At 42.1% G+C, this 26,286-nt stretch overlaps 1 protein-coding gene across 1 annotated transcript in view; it reads left to right on the forward strand.

Moving 5' to 3' along the window:
- The window catches only part of LOC126198632 (guanylate cyclase soluble subunit beta-1), a 264,556-nt gene that overhangs the window by 31,902 nt on the left and 206,368 nt on the right, over positions 1–26,286 (forward strand). The window contains exon 4 of the mRNA XM_049935094.1: positions 14,673–14,791. Within this exon, the coding sequence (XP_049791051.1) occupies positions 14,673–14,791 (119 nt within the window). The remainder of the gene's footprint in view (positions 1–14,672; positions 14,792–26,286) is intronic.

The raw sequence follows: 26,286 nt of genomic DNA on the forward strand, positions 1-26,286 counted from the left end.
TGGCTGCGCTCGTTGCAGCGGAAAGAAATACTTAACACAGATAATGCTTACTGAGAGAGGAATGAAAGTAAAAAATAATTATTCACTCATGTTTATAATAATAATGAACTCTATTTTCAAGTAATAATTAACAAATAATTACAATTTCTTAACAGACCTCAGTTCGATATGCGTCCGCAACTTACAAAAGCCAACCAACAGGAGGTAGAAACAAAGGAAGAGAAACGCAGATCATAAAAGGAATTTACAATTATCATTGTCTTTGTATGATACAAATCGATATGTCTAATTACATCATAGAATATTATATAAATAATTAATATTTATAAGTTTTCACTGTTTTTTCATACGTCGAATACATAATGTTTATAACTGTTAGAGGCATAATTTCCTCTCGTCGCACTGTAGCCAAAAAATTATCACGTCAATGTTACAGGAAATTTACGACTTTGCTACTTTTTTGCGTAAAGATTATATGTAGCCTAATTACTAATGTCGTGGACATTTGTTCTTTATCAGTTCTGTCCACACGAGTTTTATTTTCTTTGGAAACAACTGTTTGCTTTTCTGAAGATTATCTCACGTCAGCCAAATGAAACACGTGCAGTGCACGTTTAGCTGCGGCGTAAAGCGATCAATCTTTATGTTGATGCCCACATTCTAAAGCAGCTCTCCAGGCTGAGAGGTGCTGGACTTCTCCGGTCCATAAAACAGAAGCACGGCCGTTATAGTTATAACGATATCGTAGAGGCTTATCGCTGCGAACACAAACCAAGTAGCTCCAAAGAAGTGAGCCATTGCTTATGACGGCCATCATCTTTATCCTCACACGGATAATTTGAAATTGTAGGTGGTACAGCAGTATGTAGCTTCCACTAAAGTGCCATGTCATCAGAACTATCTGAGATAAGACCAGTAAAGGCATAAAAGAAGCTGATGTTCTCGTACTTCATTTTTCTCTGAGATAAATGTGAGCGTCAGCATGGGTGATGTGATAAAGGTTCGTTAGCGCATCTTCGTGTGAGATTGCTCTTACGATCACTTAATATTACATGCTGTAAACCAGCGGGCGTAAAAGAGTAATGGCGTGAATCCAGCTGTGAAGAGAATACTGTAGTCGAACTTCGATGTTCAGTAAGGTGGGGGCTGGGTGGCCGGTCGATTCCAGTGACGGCAGTTTTATCAGACTCAACGAACATAGGGTGCACATGAAATGACGCAATTTCAGAGACTTTACTGGTCTCATACATGTATGATTTTTTTATATAGACTGAAGGGATGAGTGAAAATTTGTACTAAGGTCGGGAATCGAACCCGGGTCTCCTGATAGGTAGGTGCATTAGTTACTAAGCCACCCTGCTACACAGTGGCACGAATTACCCTTGCAGGCCTCCCTCCTCGATCCAAATTCTCACTGCCGCCACAGTCTACTTTTTAATTTCCCCTTACGCACGAACATAATTTGCCTAGGCTCTCCATGTTCTAGAATAGCACGTCAGGATTGAACGTAAATTGAATATCCAGTCCGAAGCCCAGGTATAGGTACTTACACAAATTATCTACGTAGGGTAGACATTTCAACAGTGTGACGTAAAAACCCTTGCGTCAGCAAGACTTCAAAGATGAAAGCGCCAGCAGTAGAACGAATGTGGGTGTTCGCTCAAGACGATATGAAAGCCAAAGAAAGAACTTCCATGTGTGTTCTCTCTGTTTTAAGTGTTTGGAATAGTAAGAAAATATGTGCTGTGGAAGAAACGAATCAACTACTGGATAAATATACTTGAATACATTTGGATATTTCTGACCACGACACAGGGGACAGAGACAGATAGTAGGAACACTTGATAACTGATAGGTGGCCTGACATAGGAAGACACGAGAAAATCTGCAGGTCCCACGGTACCTACACTAGGCACCACATCCAAAACGAGAGCGACTTGAGTGAAAATGGAGGTTTTACTTAAAACTATTTGTTTCATTCGCGATAACATTGAGCATGCCCTGCTAATCCATAGGTATGATAAAGGTGGATGTATGTATGCATGTATGTCCCACATCACCTTCTAAACCACTGCATCGACTTCTACAGCCAAAGTTGGTTCACGTATCAGTTACTGTCTGGAAAGAATCACAGTAGGGTAAGAACCACCTACCTCTCATAGGAGTGGTGGTGAAAAAGTAACATAGTGCACGACGCCCAAATAGCCAGACTATTCTCATCCAGTATTTGAAAATGAGAGCACTTAGGCACTTGAAACAAACTTTACAAATAATTTCAAACCCCTATGAGACTTTTGCTCGCCCATTCCACTCAAAAAATGATGAAAGAAGGTTATTTCTTACTACATTTAGGCTGTTCATATAATAAAATGGCTGTATCAGGTATGGTCTTTTATTTTTTACTTCTGGACTAGTTACTTTCTTTGCAACACATTTTGCAGACAGTATTCACTGAATGTACTTGCAAGAATATATCACTGTACCATAAGTAGTTGAGGAGATGTGACGTCATAAACTCTAAGATATATGAAAAAAATGTTGCATCACGTATGATGTTTTAATTTATTACTTCTTTACTGGTAAGTTATTCACAACACATTTCGCACACAGAAGCCACATTTAGCGTTGTATGCACCCGAAAAACAATATCGCTGTACAACACGTAGTTCAGGAGATATGAAGTCACAAACATCGGAATGCATGGAAACGAAACTACAGCGGGAAATTCGCTTGTAAGAAAAGTGAAATATGTGCACAAATATGTTCGAAATATAAGTGAAAAATATTTGGCATGTGCTTATGTGGGCAAAGTGCCTCCTAAGCTTCTGGATCGACCGCAACAAACTTGGTATCCAAACCACTTACTATCTGGAAAAATATAAGGCAGGAATCTCCTATTTGAGCTGGACTGGTAACTGGAAGAGCGAAGGTTGGAGGAGGAAGAGACTCCTATTGGAGTGGAGGATGGTAACATGAAGAGAGAGGAGTTGAGGAGGAGATGGACAGACAAGGGGGGAAAGAAGGAGATGGTGGCAGATGGGGGGAGGAGGAGATGGATAAATAGAGGGGGAGGGAGAAGTGGACAGAAAGCGACGAGTGGGAGACAGACAGACAGAGGGTGAGGATGAGATGGACGGAGGGTCAGGAGGAGATGGACAGAGAAGGGAGGAGGAGCCAGACTTTGAGGGGATGACGAGGAGATAGCGGGATAGGGGGAGCAGGAGGAGATGGAGTTGAACAGAGGGGAAGGAACAGATTTACGGAGATGGTGGAGGGGAGGGAGGAGGCGCAGGTGGACCAAAAAAGGAAAGACGCAGAAATTGACAGAGGCAAGGGGAGGAAGAGATGAGGATGGTGAGGAGAAACTGGACAGAGGAAGGGAAAGCAATGATATCGACAGAAACAGTGAGAGGAGGAGATGGTCAGAGAGAGTGGGTGTAGAATATGGACAATGGAGGGAGAAGGAGCAGATGGACAGAGTGGGGAGCAGCAGATGCGCAGCGCAGGAGGCAGGAGGAGATGGACACCGAGAGGGGCGTCATGCTGGTCATCAAGGTTCTTACCGTTCTTGCCACATACTGGCGACTGGCGAACTTTCAGTCTGCTTTCAACAGTCACCAAATCGCTCCTTTTCTCATACCCAGTAACTCGTCCCCACACCAAGATTCCAAGAGTTGGTGGAGTTTGAGGCGCGAGACGCGTTGCTTCCTGCGACTAACACGTTAGTGTCAATGTGACTGCCACAAACAGAAACGAGTCTCGTCTTACTGAACACCTCAGAATGCCACTTAATGTACTAATTGCGCCTGGCTCTACAGCATGCAAATTTTAACTGTCTGCGGTATGGTGTCAGCAGTAAACGATGCGTAGCAACTAGTGATTTCAACCCATCTTCCGGTAATCTGATCTCGATGGTGCATGGTTCACGGTGCATGGTGCCACTCTCCCGAAATTTCATCTGTTGTCACCTGAAAATTCGTAAAAGCCACAGGATGTACAGCAAAGGAATCTCCGATTTTAAAATTATATATCTCGAGAACTAGGATCGATAGATGAGTATAACAAAAGATATCTTTATGATGAAATCTACTAAGACTTTTACACAGAAGTGATACAGAAGTTTATAAATAGTTTTAAAATCTGCTAACAGCTGGTGCTGTATGCTATGCAGTATCAGTGTGCATAATTAAACCTGTCCCGCACCATCAGTCTTTGGAATCGCAAAACAATCTTCTGAAAATGTCTGTCACTCGCAGTATGGGTGTGGTGCACACGAACAATGAAATTTGCCATCACATCCTGTAGTTTCTCAACGGAAATGGGTTCAGTTCTTACACAGATCACCGATTCAAGCTCGTCCAGCTTGGCCAGATGGATTTTTAATGTGCCTCACAGAAAGTTGTCAAAAGCAGTCAGAGTGGATGAATATGGAGACCAATCCATCCCTGTATCAATAAATTTGCAATTATCCAACGCAGCCAGTCTATTCCTGAAATACACATCAAGAAAGATAAATGCCTATTCCTTATTTTACACGATCCGCTCGGTTCCTGGTTGATCCCCCAACACTAGTTGTGTTGCGACACATTGTTCCAAAACCGCAACTTAGTGTTCACTAGTGATCGTTTCTAGCAAGAAAAAAAGGCTAATAATGCCTCTGCTGCATAACACAGTCCAAACGATAAAGTTAGGAAGAATACCGTAGTTTTGCATCACAGAGATGATGATTTTCGGAACCTCACAATTGCCAGTTTTGATTATTCACGACTCTCCTCAGGAGGAAGTCTGTTTCATCTATGAACCAGATGCAATCAACATTAAATCCTTCATTTTCAGTCACTGTGAAAACCCTGTTTGCGAAGTTAACAATCTGTCGCACAACTCGTGCAGAAAAGGCCCGGTGGGTTTAGCCTTTAAATGGAGCCATGTATTTTCTGCGTGTTGGAACGCTTCCTATCAGTGTCTGCTGCAATTCTTCGGACGAATTTCCTTGGATGTTGCTGAATAATTACAGAAAGCGTGGCGACTTTTCGGGAGTAACTACAGTCTGCCTGGGGCTAACATTACCCGCTAGGTCATCAGCCACACCACCCGTCCATTGGAATTTGGCGAAGAGTTTGCGAATGCTTTTCGCATAGGGTGCTTTTGGTAAATTAAATCGTTGGCGAAGCTTGCTATTGTCAGGGAGGAGACAGTGGTGTTGATGCAAGGTATTAAAAAATTAAAGAGCTATAGTCAAAAAAGACGTTTTATTCCTTGACCGTAATTTTCTGTATACAGTCATAGCAGAATGACTAGCCTCCGTTGTTTTCGACAACCATCCTCATATCGTTCAAATCGTAAAACAGCGAAACATATGCATTGCAAAACATCATCATTAACTGTATTGATGCGTTGAAATGCATTCGTATTGTGGGCGAAGGAGATTACGATCTGTTAAAAATTTCATCATGAGCCAGCCACGTTGTGGATCATAATCTCGCAAGATGACGGTAATACATAAGGAAACTTGTCAGTTGCATCTATAAAACTTGCATCACATGCCTTGGATTTGCAATTGTAGAGCAGATATTATTGTGAGAGCAGTATATGTAACGGTGCTCCACAGTGTGGCTTAAAAAGGACATGTCCGAAAGAACAGACACAGTTTTGATCCTGCAGCCACTATCAATCAAGACACAAAGGAATTACGACATGATGCTGCTGGTGGACATTGATTTGCATCAATGAGGAAAGTTGAGAGTTGGCACCGGAGTGGGATTCGAACCTGGGCCTCCTGCTTACTAGGCAGGTGTTCTGACCACTGAGGGATCTGGACACAGATGTCATCGCAACTGCACGAACAACTCCAGCACGCCTCCCGTCAGACCCAAATTTTCAACTTATCCATACAGTACCACTGTTGTGCTCCTTGCCCTTACCCTCATTACTGGCGGCATTTCGCCGATTACCGTAAGAGCTAGAGCGTGATGTGCAACTGCACCGAAGGCATCATTGACCAGTTGCGCCTTAATTATATATGTGGTGTCTGTTCTTTCGGACATGTTCGAAGGAACAGACACAACATGTATAATCAATGTGAAAATGGGCAATGATGCACATCACGCCCGAACTCTTGCAGGAGTCGGCGAAACGCCGCGCGTAATAAGGGTAAGGGCAAGGGGCACAACAGTGGTACTGTATGGATAAGTTGAGAATTTGGGTCTGACGGGAGGCGTGCTGGAGTGGTTCGTGCAGTTGCGATGACCAAATGGGGAGAATATTAACTAACAAAATGGACCAGCGACAAAAATAAGTGGTCAGAGCATCCTCCTAGTAAGCAGGGGGACGCGGGTTCGAATCCCTATCCGGCACAAATTTTCAATTTTCATCATTGATGCAAATCAGTGCACACTAGCAGCTGCATGTCGTAATTCCTATGTGTCTTAATTATTGTACCGTTGCATATATTGTTCTCACTACAATACTTGCTGTACAACTGCAAATCATGGACCTATAAAGCAGATTTTACTAATACAACTGATAAGTTTCCTTCTTTACTACCGTCATCTTGCGAGATTATAGTGCAAACCTTGGCTCGCTCATTATGAAGTTTTAAGCGACGTTCTGTCATGATCTTGGTAGCCCACAATACGAATACATTTCAGTGCATCAACACAGGTAATGATGATATTTTTCAATACATATGTATCGATTTTTTCGATTTGAACGATGTAAGGATGGTTGTGGAAAAGAACCGAAGCTAGTCATCTTGCTGCAATTGTATACAGGAAATTACGGTCTAGGAATAGAAAGTTTTTTTACATTATTTTTTTTATTTTTATAATAAGTTATATTAAATAGTGTTTTAAAACTGCACTTTGTAGCCGCAAGACTGTTCTCTACCCTGTAGTATTCCCGTACCAGAACATCATGTTGCTCAATATAAGATACGATTTTAACCTCTTCCTTCGATATGCTAACTTTCTTTCACATTTTGACCTTGAAACTGATCGCTCTGAGCTGCAGTGCACTATGTATGGACACTGCAGGGATTACACCACGCCGGCCGGGGTGTCCGAGCGGTTCTAGGCGCTACAGTCTGGAACCGCGCTGCTGCTACGGTCGCAGGTTCGAATCCTGCCTCGGCATGGATGTGTGTGATGTCCTTAGGTTAGTTAGGTTTAAGTAGTTCTAAGTTCTAGGGGACTGATGACCTTAGAAGTTAAGTCCCATAGTGCTCAGAGCCATTTGAACCATTTGATTACACCGCTATCTGTTTGTAGGTTTTCGAACTAATTCGAAAATTCTATGTAACTCCTGTATAAAATTAATAATAAACATATCGTTTGTTGGATTCGTCTGTAGATCTTAGTTTTAGGGATTTTCAGCTTTCAAATCGAGCATGCCTTTGCCAGGTACCCTGTAGCTGAAAAATCTTACTGTGTTGTTGTCGTGTAGCACTTCTGGAAGGACACGTTCCGATTCTTCTTTTCCACGCTGCTAGTCTGAGCCAATCTCGTTGCCACTCGTTCTGAAGTCATTACACGATGGTCAATGATCCGTGAAATCTGTTGGTATGGTGGTTAAATATGCGTGCCAATATCTCGACGTTTTTCAAAATCCATATACTAGCGCTAAACAGTTGGCAATGTCGTGTTCGATCTTCACATAAAACGTTCCACAAACACAAGACAAACTCAATAGCTGTTATCTACCGATACCAATCTTCAACTGTAGGATTACCTCCTGCCTCCATTGAAAATGTTTTCGCGTAATGATGACATTTTACTCAATGTATACCGCAGGCACTTCCGTTGAAGATGAATGGGCGTCCGTGAAGAGTGCAACCACAGATGATGGACTGTCAGACAAAGATACGAGGAAGGTAACTCCGTCAAACCTTAAGTAACAGAAAAAATACTTCAGTTGTTTGACTAAAGGAGGAAGTACAAAAACGCCCAGTAAGAGACACGAATGTAGCAATATAAATAACTTAGGAATGAAGGAAATATGAAGTGTACGACAGCCAAGGCGAAATGGCTGCCGAGAAAATGTGAAGAAATCGAGGACTGCAATGGGATTTCCACTGTTAAACGCAGAGGAAAGGACAAATAGGTGGAAAGAGTACATTGAAGGCCTCTATGAGGGAGCTGACTTATCTGATAATTTGATCGAAGGAGAAGCTGCAGTCGATAAGGAAGATGTAGGGGGTCCAATATTAGAGTCATAAGTTAAAAGAGCTCTGGAAACTTGATCGAATACGGTGGAAGGGATATTATCTACAGGATTTTCTAAGATCAGTGCGGGTAAGAGCAATCTAATTGCGACGAAGGCTGCCATCAGACTTCAGAAGAACATCTTACACACAGTTCGGAAGATAGCAAGGGTACACAGGTTCGAAAACTATAGCATTATCAGCTTAACATTTCGTTCACCCAAGCTGCTGAGAAGAATAATACCCAGAAGAATGGAAAAGACATTTGGGAACCTTTTATATGACGATCAGTTTAGCTTTAGGAAAGGCCTAGGTACTAGAGAAGTATTTCTGACGTTGCTATTGCCGGCCGGTGTGGCCGAGCGGTTCTACGCACTTCAATCTGGAACCGCGCGACCGCTAAGGTCGCAGGTTCGAATCCTGCCTTGGGCATGGGCGTGTGTGATGTCCTTAGGTTCGTTAGGTTTATGTAGTTCTAAGTTCTAGGGAACTGATGACCTCAGAAGTTAAGTCCCATAGTGCTCAGAGCCATTTGAACCATTTTTTGACGTTTCTATTGATAAGGGAACCAACACAGGAGAAAAATCAATATACGCTCATAGCAATTTTCGAGCTAGAAACAGCGTTCGACAATATGAAATACTGCAAGGTGTTCAAAATTCTGAGAAAAATAGGAGCAAACTACAGGGAATTACGGGTGATTTACGAGGCATGTTCAATAAATATCGCATCACATTTTTTTCTCTCGGCCAATTGCAACTTAAAACATGCAGAGCTGTTTTGAGACGTCGTGGAATGTTCCCTCTTCAGTCCCGAAAGTTTCACGAATTTTCGATGGGTGGTGGCGCTCTACGTAGCCCTGGAAATGGATCTGTAACAGAGGTACGTTCCAAACAGGGAAATGTCACTGAGTTTCTTTTGACAAAAAACCTGACCCTCGCAGATATTCATATGCAATATGTACTTGTAGAATGTCTACGGAGACCTGACAGTGAACAAAAGCACGGTGAGTCGTTGGACGACGTGTCTGTCATCAGAATAAGGTCGTACAAACCTATCCTATCCACCAAGTGCCGGTCGACCGCGCACAGCTGTGCTACCCTCAGGAAGTTGAAGAAATGACAGCAACGTGTTCGTCGATACAAAAAATGCGAACGAAGGTCTCCTTCTCCACGACAACGCAAGGCCTCAAACAAGTCTGCACCCGACAGTAGCTCACAAAACTTCATTGGAGTGTTCTTCCTCATCTTCACTGCAGCCCGGATCTCCTACCTTCCGACTTCCACCTGTTTGGCCCGATGAAAGAGGCACTGCTCAGGAAACAGTACGTGGATGATGGGGAGGTTATCGATTCAGCAAGACGTCGGGTCCGACGATGACCACTAAAGTGGTACCTTGCGGCCAACAGTCCATCGCAGTAAAATGGCGCAATGCCGCAGCACTGGACGTAGATTATGTTGAGAAACAGGATTTTGTAGCCAAATGAGTGGGGAATAATATTGCATATTGGAATTCAGAATAAAACCAACTTGCTTTACGAAAAAATGTGGTGCATTATTCACTGAACGCATCTTGTACAATATGTATAAAAACCAAGAGGGAACAATAAGACTAAGACCAAGAACGAAGCGTTCGGATTAAAAAGCTTGTAAGACAAGGAAGCAGTCTTTCGGTCCTACTGTTTAGTCTATACACCGAACAAGCAATAATGGAAATACACTCCTGGAAATTGAAATAAGAACACCGTGAATTCATTGTCCCAGGAAGGGGAAACTTTATTGACACATTCCTGGGGTCAGATACATGATCACACCGACAGAACCACAGGCACATAGACACAGGCAACAGAGCATGCACAATGTCGGCACTAGTACAGTGTATATCCACCTTTCGCAGCAATGCAGGCTGCTATTCTCCCATGGAGACGATCGTAGAGATGCTGGATGTAGTCCTGTGGAACGGCTTGCCATGCCATTTCCACCTGGCGCCTCAGTTGGACCAGCGTTCGTGCTGGACGTGCAGACCGCGTGAGACGACGCTTCATCCAGTCCCAAACATGCTCAATGCGGGACAGATCCGGAGATCTTGCTGGCCAGGGTAGTTGACTTACACCTTCTAGAGCACGTTGGGTGGCACGGGATACATGCGGACGTGCATTGTCCTGTTGGAACAGCAAGTTCCCTTGCCGGTCTAGGAATGGTAGAACGATGGGTTCGATGACGGTTTGGATGTACCGTGCACTATTCAGTGTCCCCTCGACGATCACCAGTGGTGTACGGCCAGTGTAGGAGATCGCTCCCCACACCATGATGCCGGGTGTTGGCCCTGTGTGCCTCGGTCGTATGCAGTCCTGATTGTGGCGCTCACCTGCACGGCGCCAAACACGCATACGACCATCATTGGCACCAAGGCAGAAGCGACTCTCATCGCTGAAGACGACACGTCTCCATTCGTCCCTCCATTCACGCCTGTCGCGACACCACTGGAGGCGGGCTGCACGATGTTGGGGCGTGAGCGGAAGACGGCCTAACGGTGTGCGGGACCGTAGCCCAGCTTCATGGAGACGGTTGCGAATGGTCCTCGCCGATACCCCAGGAGCAACAGTGTCCCTAATTTGCTGGGAAGTGGCGGTGTGGTCTCCTACGGCACTGCGTAGGATCCTACGGTCTTGGCGTGCATCCGTGCGTCGCTGCGGTCCGGTCGCAGGTCGACGGGCACGTGCACCTTCCGCCGACCACTGGCGACAACATCGATGTACTGTGGAGACCTCACGCCCCACGTGTTGAGCAATTCGGCGGTACGTCCACCCGGCCTCCCGCATGCCCACTATACGCCCTCGCTCAAAGTCCGTCAACTGCACATACGGTTCACGTCCACGCTGTCGCGGCATGCTACCAGTGTTAAACACTGCGATGGAGCTCCGTATGCCACGGCAAACTGGCTGACACTGACGGCGGCGGTGCACAAATGCTGCGCAGCTAGCGCCATTCGACGGCCAACACCGCGGTTCCTGGTGTGTCCGCTGTGCCGTGCGTGTGATCATTGCTTGTACAGCCCTCTCGCAGTGTCCGGAGCAAGTATGGTGGGTCTGACACACCGGTGTCAATGTGTTCTTTTTTCCATTTCCAGGAGGGTATAAGGAAAGTTCAGGATTGAGATTAAAATTCAGGATGAAAGGTCGGATTAAAGGAAGACATGGAAGAAAATCAGAGTCGTGCTGCTGGATTTGTTGCTGGTAGGTTCGGTCAACACGCGAGTATTACGGGAATGCTCCATGGTCTCAAATGGGAATCCATGGAAGGAACAAGTTGTTCGTTTCCCGAAACGCTATTGAGTAAATGTAAGAAGTCAACATTTACGACTTAATTTAGAACTATTTTACTGCTGTCAAGATGTATCTCGTGCAAGGGCCACGAAGATAAGATGAGGGAAATCAGATCTCGTATGCCGGCCGCGGTGGTCTAGCGGTTCTAGGCGCTCAGTCCGGAACCGCGCGACTGCTACGGTCGCAGGTTCGAATCCTGCCTCGGGCATGGATGTGTGTGATGTCCTTAGGTTAGTTAGGTTTAAGTAGTTCTAAGTTCTAGGGGACTGATGACCACAGATGTTAAGTCCCATAGTGATCAGAGCCATTTTTTAGATCTCGTATGGAGTCGTACAGATAGTGTTTTTCCCTCGCGAGTTGGACGGGAAAGGAAATCTTAACAGTGTTAGACTGTACCCTCCGCCACACAACGTACGGTGCTTACGGTGCATCTATGTAGCTGGAGATGCGGAAATCATCCCTGCAGTTATCACTGAAAAAGTAAAAGTGTGTGTAAAGTGTAAGAAAACTTCACAAGAGATCAGGAGGAAAATATTCATGGTTTCTGTAAATATTTAACATCTCTAATTGTAAGTCACCGACCAGCTACCAATGGTCTGTTACCATGGTAATCATTTCGCCACGCATACGTTCACCACAACGATGATAGTGGTGAACATGATGATAGTGAAAATTGTGTAAGTTGCAAATGAAGGCCTGAGAAATAAGAGGATATCTCGTTTCATCCACAGCGTTCTCTATTTTAAAGTTACGCTTTTCAAAGGAGCTGTATCGTGACTGGTGTACTGTGTTTGTTGGAGATCGAAGAGTTTACACTAAAATTGAAACTTAATGTGACAAAAATATAGAGGAGCATCCACAGTTCTGAACGGGAATTTTCTGGAAGGTTAACGAAGGACCGTAGAATAATTTCTCTCCTGTGTGGTACTTTTCATGGTTATCGTGAGAGTTAAGCACGTGTCTTACTAAACGAAAGATTCGACGTTGAAGATAGACCACGCTTGTATGGAGTCTTCACTTTTTACGTGACGTCGCTTACTGAGACGAAATTAAGATCATAGTCCACTGAGTGGAGATGTACAGATGACACCTACCACAACCAGACGTACTCGGTCAGAGGTCGAGTACGTGATGAGTTCAACCTTGCTTGCCATCATCATAGCAACATCAAGAGCGACAGAGTTACATGTAAACCACAAGTCTTCTTAGTTTACTATCGTGATTTTACGCACATCGTAAATTGTTTAAAGAAAATGCTCAAAAGACGTCTCCAGTTGACTGGTGCTGGCCTACTCGCATGCACTTTTGAAAAGTCATTAACAGTCAACATCTAAACTCAGACGGCAATCCGGACTAAAGACAAGAGAAGTTTCCCCCGATTTGAAAATTAGTCACTGAGAAACAGGGAGAATATAATGAATAACTGTAGAGGAACACTGTACAATTGATAACTATGTAGGTAAACGTAAGACTATGTGCATTACTTAAGAAGTGAACCGTGTCACTGAGTCTTCGTCACTGAGTCTTGGTCACCTTCTCGTGAGGCAGTATACTTTCCTGCCAAACAGCAGTAATCCGATGCTATTCTTCTCTTCACTCAACTCTGTCAATAACAGTACTTCATTTCTGAGTAATTATATAGGTATGTTCCATTGTGTTGTTGTTGTTGTTGTGGTCTTCAGTCCTGATACTGGTTTGATGCAGCTCTCCATGCTACTCTATCCTGTGCAATCCTCTTCATCTCCCAGTACCTACTGCAGCCTACATCCTTCTCAATCTGCTTAGTGTATTCATCTCTTGGTCTCCCTCTACGATTTTTACCCTCCACACTGCCCTCCAATGCTAAATTTATGTTCCCTTGATGCCTCAAAACATGTCCTACCAACCGATCCCTTCTTCTAGTCAAGTTGTGCCACAAACTTCCCTTCTCCCCAATCTTATTCAATACCTCCTCATTAGTTACGTGATCTACCCACCTTGTCTTCAGCATTCTTCTGTAGCAACCACATTTCGAAAGCTTCTATTCTCTTCTTGTCCAAACTAGTTATCGTCTGTGTTTCACTTGCATACATGGCTACACTCCATACAAATACTTTCAGAAATGACTTCCTGACACTTAGATCTATACTCGATGTTAAAAAATTTCTCTTCTTCAGAAACGATTTCCTTGCCATTGCCAGTCTACATTTTATATCCTCTCTACTTCGACCATCATCAGTTATTTTACTCCCTAAATAGCAAAACTCCTTTACTACTTTAAATGTCTCATTTCCTAATCTAATTCCCTCAGCATCACCCGATTTAATTTGGCTACATTCCATTATCCTCATTTTGCTTTTGTTGATGTTAATGCGTTCACTATGCTGTTTGTAGTAGCTAACCCAGACTCCTATTTTTTAATCATTATTAAACCTACTCCTGCATTACCCCTCTTTGATTTTGTATTTATAACCCTGTAATCACCTGACCAAAAGTCTTGTTCCTCCTGCAACCGAATTTCACTAATCCCCACTATATCTAACTTTAACCTATCCATTTCCCTTTTTAAATTTTCTAACCTACCTGCCCGATTAAGGGATCTGACATTCCACGCTCCGATCCGTAGAACGCCAGTTTTCTTTCTCCTGATAATGACGTCCCCTTGAGTAGTCCCCGCCCGGAGATCCGAATGGGGGACTATTTTACCTCCGGAATATTTTACCCAAGAGGACACCATCATCATTTAATCATACAGTAAAGCTGGGAAAAATTACGGCTGTAGTTTCCCCTTGCTTTCAGCCGTTCGCAGTACCAGCACAGCAAGGCCGTTTTGGTTAATGTTACAAGGCCAGATCAGTCAATCATCCAGACTGTTGCCCCTGCAACTACTGAAAAGGCTGCTGCCCCTCTTCAGGAACCACATGTTTGTCTGGCCTCTCAACAGATATACCTCCGTTGTGGTTGCACCTACGATACGGCCATCTGTATCGCTGAGGCACGCAAGCCTCCCCACCAACGGCAAGATCAATGGTAGTCAGTTTGAGTCTAGTGATGAATCCATAGATGCGGGAAACCTGTATGATTAATAAATAAATTTCACAAAGAAACATGATCACCTGATCACCGTTGTAATTTGTAAAGCTCACAAACGTCAATTTACTGTGTTTACAGAGATTCCCGCTAACACGATACTGGAACTCTTTGGGAAGATGTTTTTCGAGTTTTGCCAGGACTCCGGGTACGACAAAATCCTGCAAGTTCTTGGAGCCACTCCTCGAGATTTCCTACAGGTACGTTCTACCACATGTTCTCTGGAAACTTCAAAAATCTACTTCAACATTTTTCCATACCTTCTACACATTTTGAATTTCTGTAGTATTTCTAACAATTATAAAACATAATGTTCCATTGTTTTGTTATCCTAGTCTTATTCTAATGGCGCGTGAAATTTTTCTTGTGTTTTAGCATCCAGTAGTCACACTTAACAGGAAATAGAAGTGTGAATATGTATAAAAAGGGTGACAAATTTAACTCAGTGCAACATTACACTTCCATCCTCACTTCTCACATACTTCGGTGTTTATGTATTGTTTGTATTTGTCTTTCACGTTTCATAAAGCAAGGAACCATGTCCTCACTATCTAGACCACCCGTGCTTGGAATCCATAGAGTGGAATATTTTCATGACGTAGACTCCCAGGGGGGGAGGTGGTGCAGTGCTTAAAACACTAGAATTACGTTAACTAGAAGAACAGCACACAACTCAAGTTGGGCCGTCCAGATTCAGGATTTGACTAGTCCCTATTAATCGATTAATGTGAGTGCTAGGATGGTTCCTTTGAAAGAACATGTAAAATTTCCTCCACCATCATAGTCCTATCTGAGTTCGTGATACGTCCCTAACGACCACATCATGGACGGGGTGTTAAATCGTCTCCCGCCCTTTCACTATGACTCCATCAGGGACAAGTGGAGTCTACTATCTTCGAAAGACTTGTAATACAAGTTTTGTAGCTGACAAAGGAAAGAGAGAAATAAAAAAAATTCCCACTGTAAGAAATTCGTGCTTAACAGAGAACGATTTTTATTTTGGTTGCAATGAAATTACGGAACGTAACACTATAAGCGTACACTCAATAGGAAGAACATCGCCTAATTATTTCAGGAGTTATTATTTTCTCCATCTCTGGATGATGCTAATTGTGCAGCTGTTGTTAAAAAATGAAAAGTTGCCCCAGTTGCTTTTTCAGAACTTTATCAAGTTCATGCGACTGGTTTTAGCCTTTATATTAGACCATTATCAAGTATGTCTGGAACTGCTAAATTTCAATACATAATGTGATGGCGTATACATATTTCTCTTTTTTGTAGTTGATGAGATGTGATACTTATTAATGTATAGTACAAGTGTGGAAATAATTTAGAACTTACGTTACGCTGTACAGAAGCAACGTCAAATGAAAAAAAAAACAGTAGAAGCCAAGTGGATTTTAAAAAAGTTTCGCGCCCACTGAAGTCATTATAAAAATGGGGGTGTCGTAATTATAAAAACTTACAGTCGAAAGACTCTTAACGTGCTTTAGCTTAAAAGAGTTGTATTGTGATGTGTTTCAGAACTACAGTTGCAAGTTTTTCGAATGAAAGCTAAAACTAATTATTTTTAATTAATTAAAATGTAAAACAGTTGTAACGATGTGTCCAAGTCGTACATAAAGGTACGACCTCAACAAGTGCAATTTTAACAACCATGAAGTGTTGACGGCTTTAACCTACTTAGATGCATCGTCGACTGTTTACAAAAATATGTTTACAAATAACTAGCTGCAGCTACAGACTTGCGGAAAATCTTTAAAGGAAGCTTGGAATAACTGAGTCGCAGATATTCAAGAAAACGGTGCTCCTTAATGTGCACTGCTCGTTAAGCGTCTTTCCCGTGGGTTTATTCAGATGAGCGTAAATTTCTCTCTGTTCATAAATGTCCATAAAGCAGCATGCAATTTAATTTTGAAACGCAACAGGTAACTCTTTGTAAGCTAAACCATGTTAACATTTTTAAAGTAACGGATTGTACAGTTTTTACAATTACGCCTTTCCCATTTTCCTCATGATACTATTGCGTTCGAAACTTTTCTTAAAGCCATTTGGCTTCATTGTTTTTATCATTTGACGTTGCTTCCCTACAGCACAACATAAATTGTACGTTATTTCTATACACGTACTATGCAAATATAAAAATTGCCTCTAAACTCCTATTATAAAAAAATTAAAATTTCTATATGTCCATCATATTATGTGTTAACATATGGGAGTTTCAGACAGACTGCCTGATGTCGACGCCGAAACCGGTTCTGTGAATGAAGTTTTGAAGAAGCACTGGAGCGTTTTTTTTTAAATATTTCCAGGATGTTTGTAACAGGTGGAAATTATTTAGTAAGTTAAGTAACTGGCGATTTGAAATCATGCACACCACTAACGCTGGTGTTAAAATACTTGTTTCGAAAGTTAACACCTAACATTTTCGAGAAGCTACCTCCATCTTTCCCTCCTCATCATAACAGCTGCATAGGAAAACTTAGAAACTGCCCTGCATGTGAGTTGCAGTCTAGAGCAGTGTACCGATTAACAACACACAGTGGGTGACAGGTTGGCAACCCCTATGTATCTCCTGGATACAAATCCAGCACGGCCTCCATTAACACAAAGCAAGGAGCTGTGACCTTCAGGCCGGCTATGAATGAAAATGTTGCTGACCATCTTTTGTTGCTGAGGCGAAACCATTTTGCGTCGGTAGGAGATGGTGTCAATGTTCTGTCTGTCCTCGCACTGCACGCACCAATCCCCTCTCCTGTTATAACATCTTCATCGAAGAATAACATTAACATTTAAAGGCCTTCAGCACATGTTGAATGCATTCCATTCTCTACCTTCCGCTTCAAATTTTGGCCTCTACGGGCCCCTCAGCTATTACCTGGTGTCCTAACATATATTCCATCATACTGTCCCTCCTTCTAGTTGATCTTCTCTTCTTTTTCTTTGTTTTTTTCTCGTGTTTCTAATGGTCGGTAAGTTACTGCCGAGTTTGGCAATATTAACGGGGATGGGTGACTGAATGCCCTACCAGACACCTGCATGTCCCACTGTGCTGGAATCTGTGCGCTCCATCCGTCTGCGTTTAGAGCAGTGGTTTCCAACATGGGGATAATTACACCCTCAGGGGTAAAATGTAAAACGTATATTATAACTGTTTCGCAAGACTGTAATGATGACTATAAAATTTAATAATACTTTCTTTCGAATACTAGAATTAACGGTTAACACAATGTCGGGAAGTTACACTTCGTGTACCAAATATATGAGAAACGTCTTTCTCACATGGTGCACCCCTTACATACATACATTGCCTCATTCACCTTTTTTTGAGTCATCAGTCTTCCGACTGGTTTGGTGCAGCCCGCCACAAATTTCTTTCCTGTGCCAACCATTTCAGACTAGCACTTGCAACCAACGTCCTCAATTATTTGCTGGATGTATTCCAGTCTCTGTCTTCCTCTACAGTTTTTGCCCTCTACAACTCCCTCTAACACCGTGGAAGTCATTCCCTGATGTCTTACCAGATACCCTACCATCCTTTCCGTTCTCCTTGTCAGTGTTTGCCACATATTCCTTTCCTCTCCGATTGTACGTAGAACCTCCTCATTCCTTACCTTATCAGTCCATCAAATTTTCGACATTCGCCTGTTGTACCACATCTCAAATGCTTCGATTCTCTTCTGTTCCTGTTTTCGTACATTCCATGTTTCATTACCATACAATGCTATGCTCCAAACGTACAGTCTCAGAAACCTCTTCCTCAAATTAAAGGCCTATGTTTGACACTAGTAGACTTCTCATGGCCAGGAATGACCTTTTTGCCAGTGCTAGGCTTCTTTTGATGTCCTCCTTGCTCCGTCCGTCATTGGTGAATTTGCTGCATAGGTAACAGAATTTCTTAACTTCATCTACTTCGTGAACATCAATCCTATTGTTAAGATTCTAGCTGTTCTCATTTCTCCTACTTCTCATTATATTCGTCTTTCCGCGAATTACTCTCAGTCCATATTCTGTGCCCATTAGACTGTTTATTCCATTCAGTATATCATGTAATTCTGTTTCACTTTCTCAGGATAGCAATGTCATAAACATATTGTTTCATTGATATCTTTTTACATTGAATTTTAATTACACTCCCGAAACTTCCTTTTGTTTCCATTATTGCATCTTCGATGTACAGATTGAAAAGTAGGGGCTAAATACTACATCTCTACCTTACACCCTTTTTAATCGAAACACTTCGTTCTTGGTCGTCTGCTCTAATTATTTCCTCTTGGCTCTTGTACATATTGTACTATATTACCCGTCTCTCCATATAACTTACTCCTATTTTTATGAGAATTTCGGATATCTTGGACCATTTTACATTTTTTTCCAGGTCGACCAATACTGTTAACGTGTCTTGATTTTTCTTTAGTCTTGCTTCCATTATCAATGGCAACGTCAGAATTGCCTCTCTGGTGCCTTTACCTTGCCGAAAGCCAAACGGATCGTCATATAACACATCCTCAATTTTCGTTTCCATTCTTCTGTATATTGCTCTTGTCAGCAACTTGGATGCATGAACTGTTAAGCTGATTGGGCGATAAATCTCGCACTTGTGATCTCTTGCAGTCTTCGGAATTGCTTGGATGATATTTTTACGAAAGTCAGACGGTGTGTCGCCGGACTCGTACATTCTACACACCAATGTAAACAATCGTTTCGTTGCCACTTCTCCCATCGATCTTAGAAATTCTGATGGAATGTTGTCCATCGGTTTTGCCTTATTTGATCTTATGTTCTCCAAAGCTCACTTAATTTCCGACTCTAATACTGGATCCCCTACATCTTCTCTATCGACTCTTGTTTCTTCTTCTATCACATCAGACAAATCTTCACCCTCATAGAGGACTTCAATGCACTCTTCCCACCTAACCGTTTTCTCCTCTGCATATAACAGTGGAATTTTCTTTTCACTCCAGAGTCACTCGTGAGTGACTCTGAACATTTTTGCCCTTTCTTCTTTCATTGATCAACTGAGGTATCTCTTCTGTTACCCATGGTTTCTTGGCATTTACCTTCTTTGTACCTATTTTTTTTCTCTCCAACTTCTGTGATTTCCCTTTTTAGAGCTGTCCACTACTCTTCAACTGTACCGCCTACTGAGATATTCCTTATTGCTGTATCTATAGCCTTTGAGAACTTCAAGCGTATCTCGTCATTCCTTAGTACTTCTGAATCCAATTTCTTTTCGTATAGATTCTTCCTGACTACTATCGTAAACTTCAGCCAACTCTTCATCTGTACTACATTGTGATCTGAGTATGTATCTGTTCCTGAGTACGCCTTACAATCCAGTATCTGATTTCGGAATCAAATCAAGTGAAATCTTCCCGTATCACACGGCCTTTGCCACCTTTACCTCCTCTTCTTGTGGTTCTTGAACAGAGTATTTGCTATTACTAGCTGAAATTTATTAGAGAAGTCGGTTAGTCTTTCTTCTCTCTCATTTCTTGTGCCAAGCCCATATTTTCATGTAACCTTTTCTTCTACTCCTTCTCCTACAGCTTCATTGCAGTCCCCCATGACCATTAGATTTTCAGCTCTCTTTGCTTACTGTATTACATTTTCAATATCCTCATATACTTTTTCTTGTTTGTGTGTCTCCCCCAGTCGGAGGTTCGAGTCCTCCCTCGGACATGGGTGTTTATGTGTGTTGTTCTTAGCGTAAGTTACTTTAAGTTAGATTAAGTAGTGTGTAAGCTTAGGGACCGATGACCTCAGCAGTTTGGTCCCATAAGACCTTACCACAATTTGTTCTTTCTCTTCATCTTCAGTTTCCGAAGTTGGAATGTATACCTGAACTACCGTTGTCGGTGTTAGTTTGCTGTTGAATCTGATAAGAACAACCCTATCACTGAACTGTTCACATTAACACACTGTCTGCCCTACTTTCCTATTCCTAACGAATCCTACTCCAGTTATACCATTTTCTGCTGCTGTTGATATTACCGAATACTCACCTGATAAAAAACCTTGTCTTCTTTCAATTTCACTTCACTGACCCCTACTACATCTAGATTGAGCCCTTGCATTTTCCTTTTCAGATTTTTAGCTTCGCTACCGCGTTCAAGCTTCTGACATCCCGCGCTATGACTCGTAGAAACTTATCCTTTCGTCGACTGTTGAATCTTTTTCTCATCGTCACCTCCCCTTGGCAGTCCCCTCCTGGAGATCTGAATCGGGGACTCTTCCGGAATTTTTCGCCAATGTCGGGATCATTATGACACTTTTTCAATTACAGGCCACATGTTCTGTGGATACACATTGTGCGTTTTTATTGCAGTGGTTTCCATTGCCTTATGCATCCTCTTGCCGTTGATTATTGCTGATTCTTCCGTCTTAAGAGGCAGTTTACCTTCCCGAGTGCAAGAGAGTGCTCTGAACCCCTGTCCGCTCCTCCGCCCTCTTAGACAAGGTCGTTGGCAGAATAAGGGTCACTTCTTATGCCGGAAGACTTCTGCCGCCAATTCTGATTATTAGTCAAAATGTAGCCGGATGTTGGTTTCCAGGCCGGCCGCGGTGGTCTCGAGGTTCCAGGCGCTCAGTCCGGAAACGCGGGACTGCTATGGTCGCAGGTTCGAATCCTGCCTCGGGCATGGATGTGTGTGATGTCCTTAGGTTAGTTAGGTTTAAGTAGTTCTAAGTTCTAGGGGACTGATGACCACAGATGTTAAGTCCCATAGAACTCAGAGCCATTTGAACCATTTGATGTTGGTTTCCAACCTGGTACCGAGGGCAGTTTGATTACTAACCAAAGATGCGACCACTAGACCACGGGCGTGACACTCATATACAACACTAAAATTTTGACACATACGTTACATATGCATAAGCGTGCAAGATGAAATAAACTGAATCTTTCTGGAAAATAGCTGAGTTGGAAAACTTCAAAATGGCTTTAATGTACCACTGTGGTGGCCTATATGAATAAAATGAACTCGTTCATTCATAGAATGTTTGGTATAAGAAATGAAGTGATGCAATCATTGGACGAAGATTTCAGCTTGCGTCCACCCACAAGGATGACATATAGTATCTGATCTTTAGTTACGTGATCTACACCTTTAATCTTCAGTATTCTTGTGTAATACCACTTCAAAAGCTGCTATTCTCTTCTTGTTTTTACTGCTTATCGTCCACATTTAACGTGCACATAAGGCTGCACTGTGTTATGTGACCGTTTTTCGAAAACAGTTCCTTAACGTATATAAAATTATACTGCACAGACCCATTCAATCAAAAAAAAAACAAATCGACACTGATAAATGTGATCTATACTAGTGATTTTCAGTATCAAATGCAATTTATTCTTGAGTGCCGTGGTGTTATGTAGGTTACCACCCCTGGAGCGGTGCCAGGAAGGGTGAGCCGGGGGCCTGAGAGCCGCACAGGTCAATGGCTCCCGGTCCAATGGACAGTCTTTTGTAGTGCTGATACTGGACGCTTGCGACACTACAGACACGGTAAAGATCTCCTGTGGCGCACCTCATTGTCTACAGAAAGGGATGGAAAGAGAGTGAGACACCTTTTTTCTGTGTTAAGTAGTGGGACGAATGTCCCTAGGTAACTGCCTACAGAATAGGCAAGGAAAGTGGAGTAGCTTTTTCTCAGGAACTTTTTTCCCCTTTGGGCCATGTAAGGTCCGTAATCCAGCCAATCCGAAGAGAGTGAAGAGCAAAAACGAAGAAATGCGAGTTTTCGTTTTAGTGAACAACGATACATAATTACTTCTTCGTAGCGAACCCTCATTGCTTGCTCTCCAAGAGTCTTGATTAGCATGATTTATCGCCGGAGCAGGTGTATCAAGGGCATCGAGAGATTTCGTGCTGATCTGCATTTAGTTTTTGGCGAGGGTCATTGGTGTGTCGCCAATGGCTGATTCTGCAGCCACCTCAACCCCCACCTACAATTTACTACGATAAGATCGAGCCACAACCGTGAGACCATGCATCGGGGCCAATAAAGAGATTTCATCAAATTCTGTAGCTTCAAGCTTCACTCTGAAGACTTGCACTCAGATTCAGTAACCTGCTTGCTTCCATCTCCGACTACAAGTCCCACACATTCCCTTTTGCAGTACTACTCGTTTTCTTATACTAACGTCACGACAATCACAGTACAGCTTTTCGATTGCTGTTGTTGCATTTATGTGATTTTTAGAATCTTACCGAGGCCGTTTTACCAGATGTGCCAACTTTTTACTTGAATAATATTATCATCGCTTGTCAAATGTTTTCTTGAATGGAATTAATCGCCAGTCGTGTCTAATGTAATAGTCGTTTAATTCCTGATTTATTATTTTGGAGGGTGAATAATTAACACGTATCAGATACATGATCCAATGTCCATCCCTTCAACATGAGTGTAACCTAGCAGACCCTCAGCAAAGACTTAGAAACACTTAAATTTAGATTGAAAATAAACAATTTTTTCAGCCTTCAGTTTCAAGGTAATTTTTACTCGTTTACCTAGGTTTCGATTCCAGTAATGGAATCTTCTTCAGAACCTATAAATTAAACCACACACGGACATATATTACTCACTGAAATGCATCATCAGTCTAATGATTGAATAATAAAGAAATCGTGATACTTACAAAAAATTAAATTATTTTGAGGGTCAAACACTGGCCATGTCACAGATTAAAAATTAAAACAATAAAGACGCATAATCATAAGGTTATGTCTCTCAAAATTAAAACCATTAAGACGAACGTAGACGAAGCTACGCCGGCCAGAAATAAGGACCAACTGTGAGCGGCACGGAAACTAGGCGTCGCGAGCAGTTCCGCGGCGAGGCTCGGCCGCGGCCAAGCGCATGCGCGAGCGCAGCGCAAGCGCAGGCGCGAGAGACAAACTGTCTCAAAATTATTTAGAGCAAATATACATATTAACAAAATGTGACTGAAAGCCGTCTTACAAATGGACAAACCTATCTATTGGTATGGCAACATTAAACAATTTACCTGAGAATAAACTACAAAGCCAAGGTATAAAAAAAAATTTTTTTTGCATTTAAATATTATAGTAAGAGGGCGAAGCCCCGCTACAGTAACTAAAAAATTAGTGTCGGAGCCACGCCTAGTTTCCGTGCCGCTCACAGTTGGTCCTTATTTCTGGCCGGCGTAGCTTCGTCTACGTTCGCCTTAATGGTTTTAATTTTGACAGACATTATCTTATGATTATGCGTCTTTATTGTTTTAATTTTTAATCTGTGACAAGGCCAGTGTTTGGCCCTCAAAATAATTTAATTTTTTGTAAGTATCACAATTTCTTTATTATTCAATCATTAGACTGATGATGCATTTCAGTGAGTAATATATGTCCGTATGTGGTTTAATTTATAGGTTCTGAAGAAGATTCCATTACTGGAATCGAAACCTAGGGAAACGAGTAAAATTTATCTTGCAACTGAAGGCTGAAAAAATTGTTTATTTTCTATACATATACGGTTGCTGACGCGCTGCATTATGTTAAAGATTTGTAAATTTAGATTCTATGTTCACACATTTTTCTTACACAGAAACGATTTTCTTCTCATTTCCAGGGTACATTTTATATCCTCTGCTTCAGCCATCGTTAGTTAGTTTACTGCCCAAATAGCAGAAGTCATCTAGTACTTTTAACGTCTCATTTCCTTATCTAATTTGTTCAGCATCGCTTGATTTCATTACACTACATTCCGTTATCCTTCTATGGCAATATCAATATCGTTAATATTGACACTATTATCTTTTCAACAATGTTTTCCTTGATCAGGGAAATGCTCTGGAAATTTTGCAAAGTCATTGTAAATATGTACTCGTCTTGATGTACTCGTGCCAATAGTAGTGCAATGGACACTGTTCTATAACAGTTTAATCCCTATCTCAGGGAGGTAATGTGTCTCTGCTCGTAAATTCAAGAATGATTTGAATGGATTATGTCCTGTTCCATACAGAGATGAAGGAAAACGTACTAAGTGGAAGTGTATCATGTACTCACTCGTTGGCATCGCATAGAGTATAGGGCAGCATGGTAACACCAAGGGGCATGTGATACCAGCCTGTCGGCATTACATAACTACAACAACCTGATCACAATGTTTATGGCTACACTACATGCATATACTTTCAGAAAAGATGTTCTGACTCTTAAATCTATACTCGATCTTAACAAATTTCTCTTCTTCAGAAAAGCTTTTCTTACCATTGCCAGTCTGCGTTTTATATCCTCTCTACTTTGCGGTTTATCAGTTGTTTTGATGCCCAAATAGCAAAACTGATCTACTACTATCGGTGTTTCATTTTCTAATCTAATTCCCTCAACATCACCTCGTTTAATTCACCTACATTTCATTATCCTTGTTTTGGTTTTATTGACTTTCATTTTATATCCCCCTTTGAAGAACTGACAAATTCGTTCAACCGCTCTTCTAAGTTCATTGCTGCCTCTGAAAGTATTACAAAGTCATTGGCAAACCTCAAGGATTTTATTTCTTCTCTCCCGACTTTAATCCATACTCCTAATTTTTCTTTGGTTTCCATTACTGCTTTCTCAGCGTACAGATGCAATAAGGTCGGGGTGGGCTACAACCCGGATTCACTCCACTCTGACCCACCGCTTCCCTTTCATGCCCCTCGCCTCTTGTAACTGCCGTCTGGTTTCGGTACGACTTGTAAATAACGTTTGCTCCCCGTATTTTAACCCTGCTATCTACAAATTTTAAAGAGAATATTCCAGTCAACGTTGTCAAAAGCTTTCTCTAAGTCTAAGAATCCAATAAATATGGTTTTGTCTTTCCTTAACCTGTCTTCTAAGAGAAGTCGTTGGGTCAGTATGGCCTTGCGTGTTTCCACATCTCCCCGGAATCCAAACTGGTCTTCCATGAGGTCGTCTTCTACCAGTTTTTTTTCCATTCTTCCGTAAAGAATTTCCGTTTGTAATTTGAAGCCATACTTATTAAACTGACAGTTCAGTAACATCCCCATCTGTAAACAACTGCTTTCTTTGGAATTTTAATTACTACGTTCTTCTTGATGTCTGAGAGTATTTCGCCTGTCTCATACATCTTGCACACCATACGGAAGAGTTTTGTCATGGCTGACTCTCCCAAGGTTATAACTAGTTCTGATGAAATGGCGTCTATTGTCGGGGTATTCTTTCGACTTAGGCGCTTCAGTGTTCTGTCAAATTCCTATCTCAGTTTTATGTCTCCCATCTCATCTTTATCTACGTCCTCTTCCATTTCTATGTTATTGAACTATTGCCCTCAAGTACATCTCCTTTGCATAGATCCTGTATACCGGGCGTCTCTGCTAACAGTCAGCAGGCAGATTTTCTCTGATGTTTCGGCAGATACTTGCAAATTAGTTTTCTCATCGTGTGGCTGGAGTTAGCACAAACAGTTACTGCTCGTCACGTCTTTTATGCGACGATCAGTGTCGACAGAAAGTGTTGGTCTGTTTCCCATTATCAGTGAACTTACTTTTAAATCTGAATTTTAAGTGACCATTCGTTAAAGTGCGGCTACATTAGGCTAGTATGACATTCCTGTTATCGATATGTATTAGAAGGATAATAAAACTCTAAGAATGAACAGTATCCCAATAGCGACTCAGTTTGGCCGTAGCAGTTATTGCGGGCCAAGGCAGTGGCGTCGCTAATGGAGT

This window comes from Schistocerca nitens, chromosome 8, assembly GCF_023898315.1.
Source record: "Schistocerca nitens isolate TAMUIC-IGC-003100 chromosome 8, iqSchNite1.1, whole genome shotgun sequence".
NCBI lineage: Eukaryota > Metazoa > Arthropoda > Insecta > Orthoptera > Acrididae > Schistocerca > Schistocerca nitens.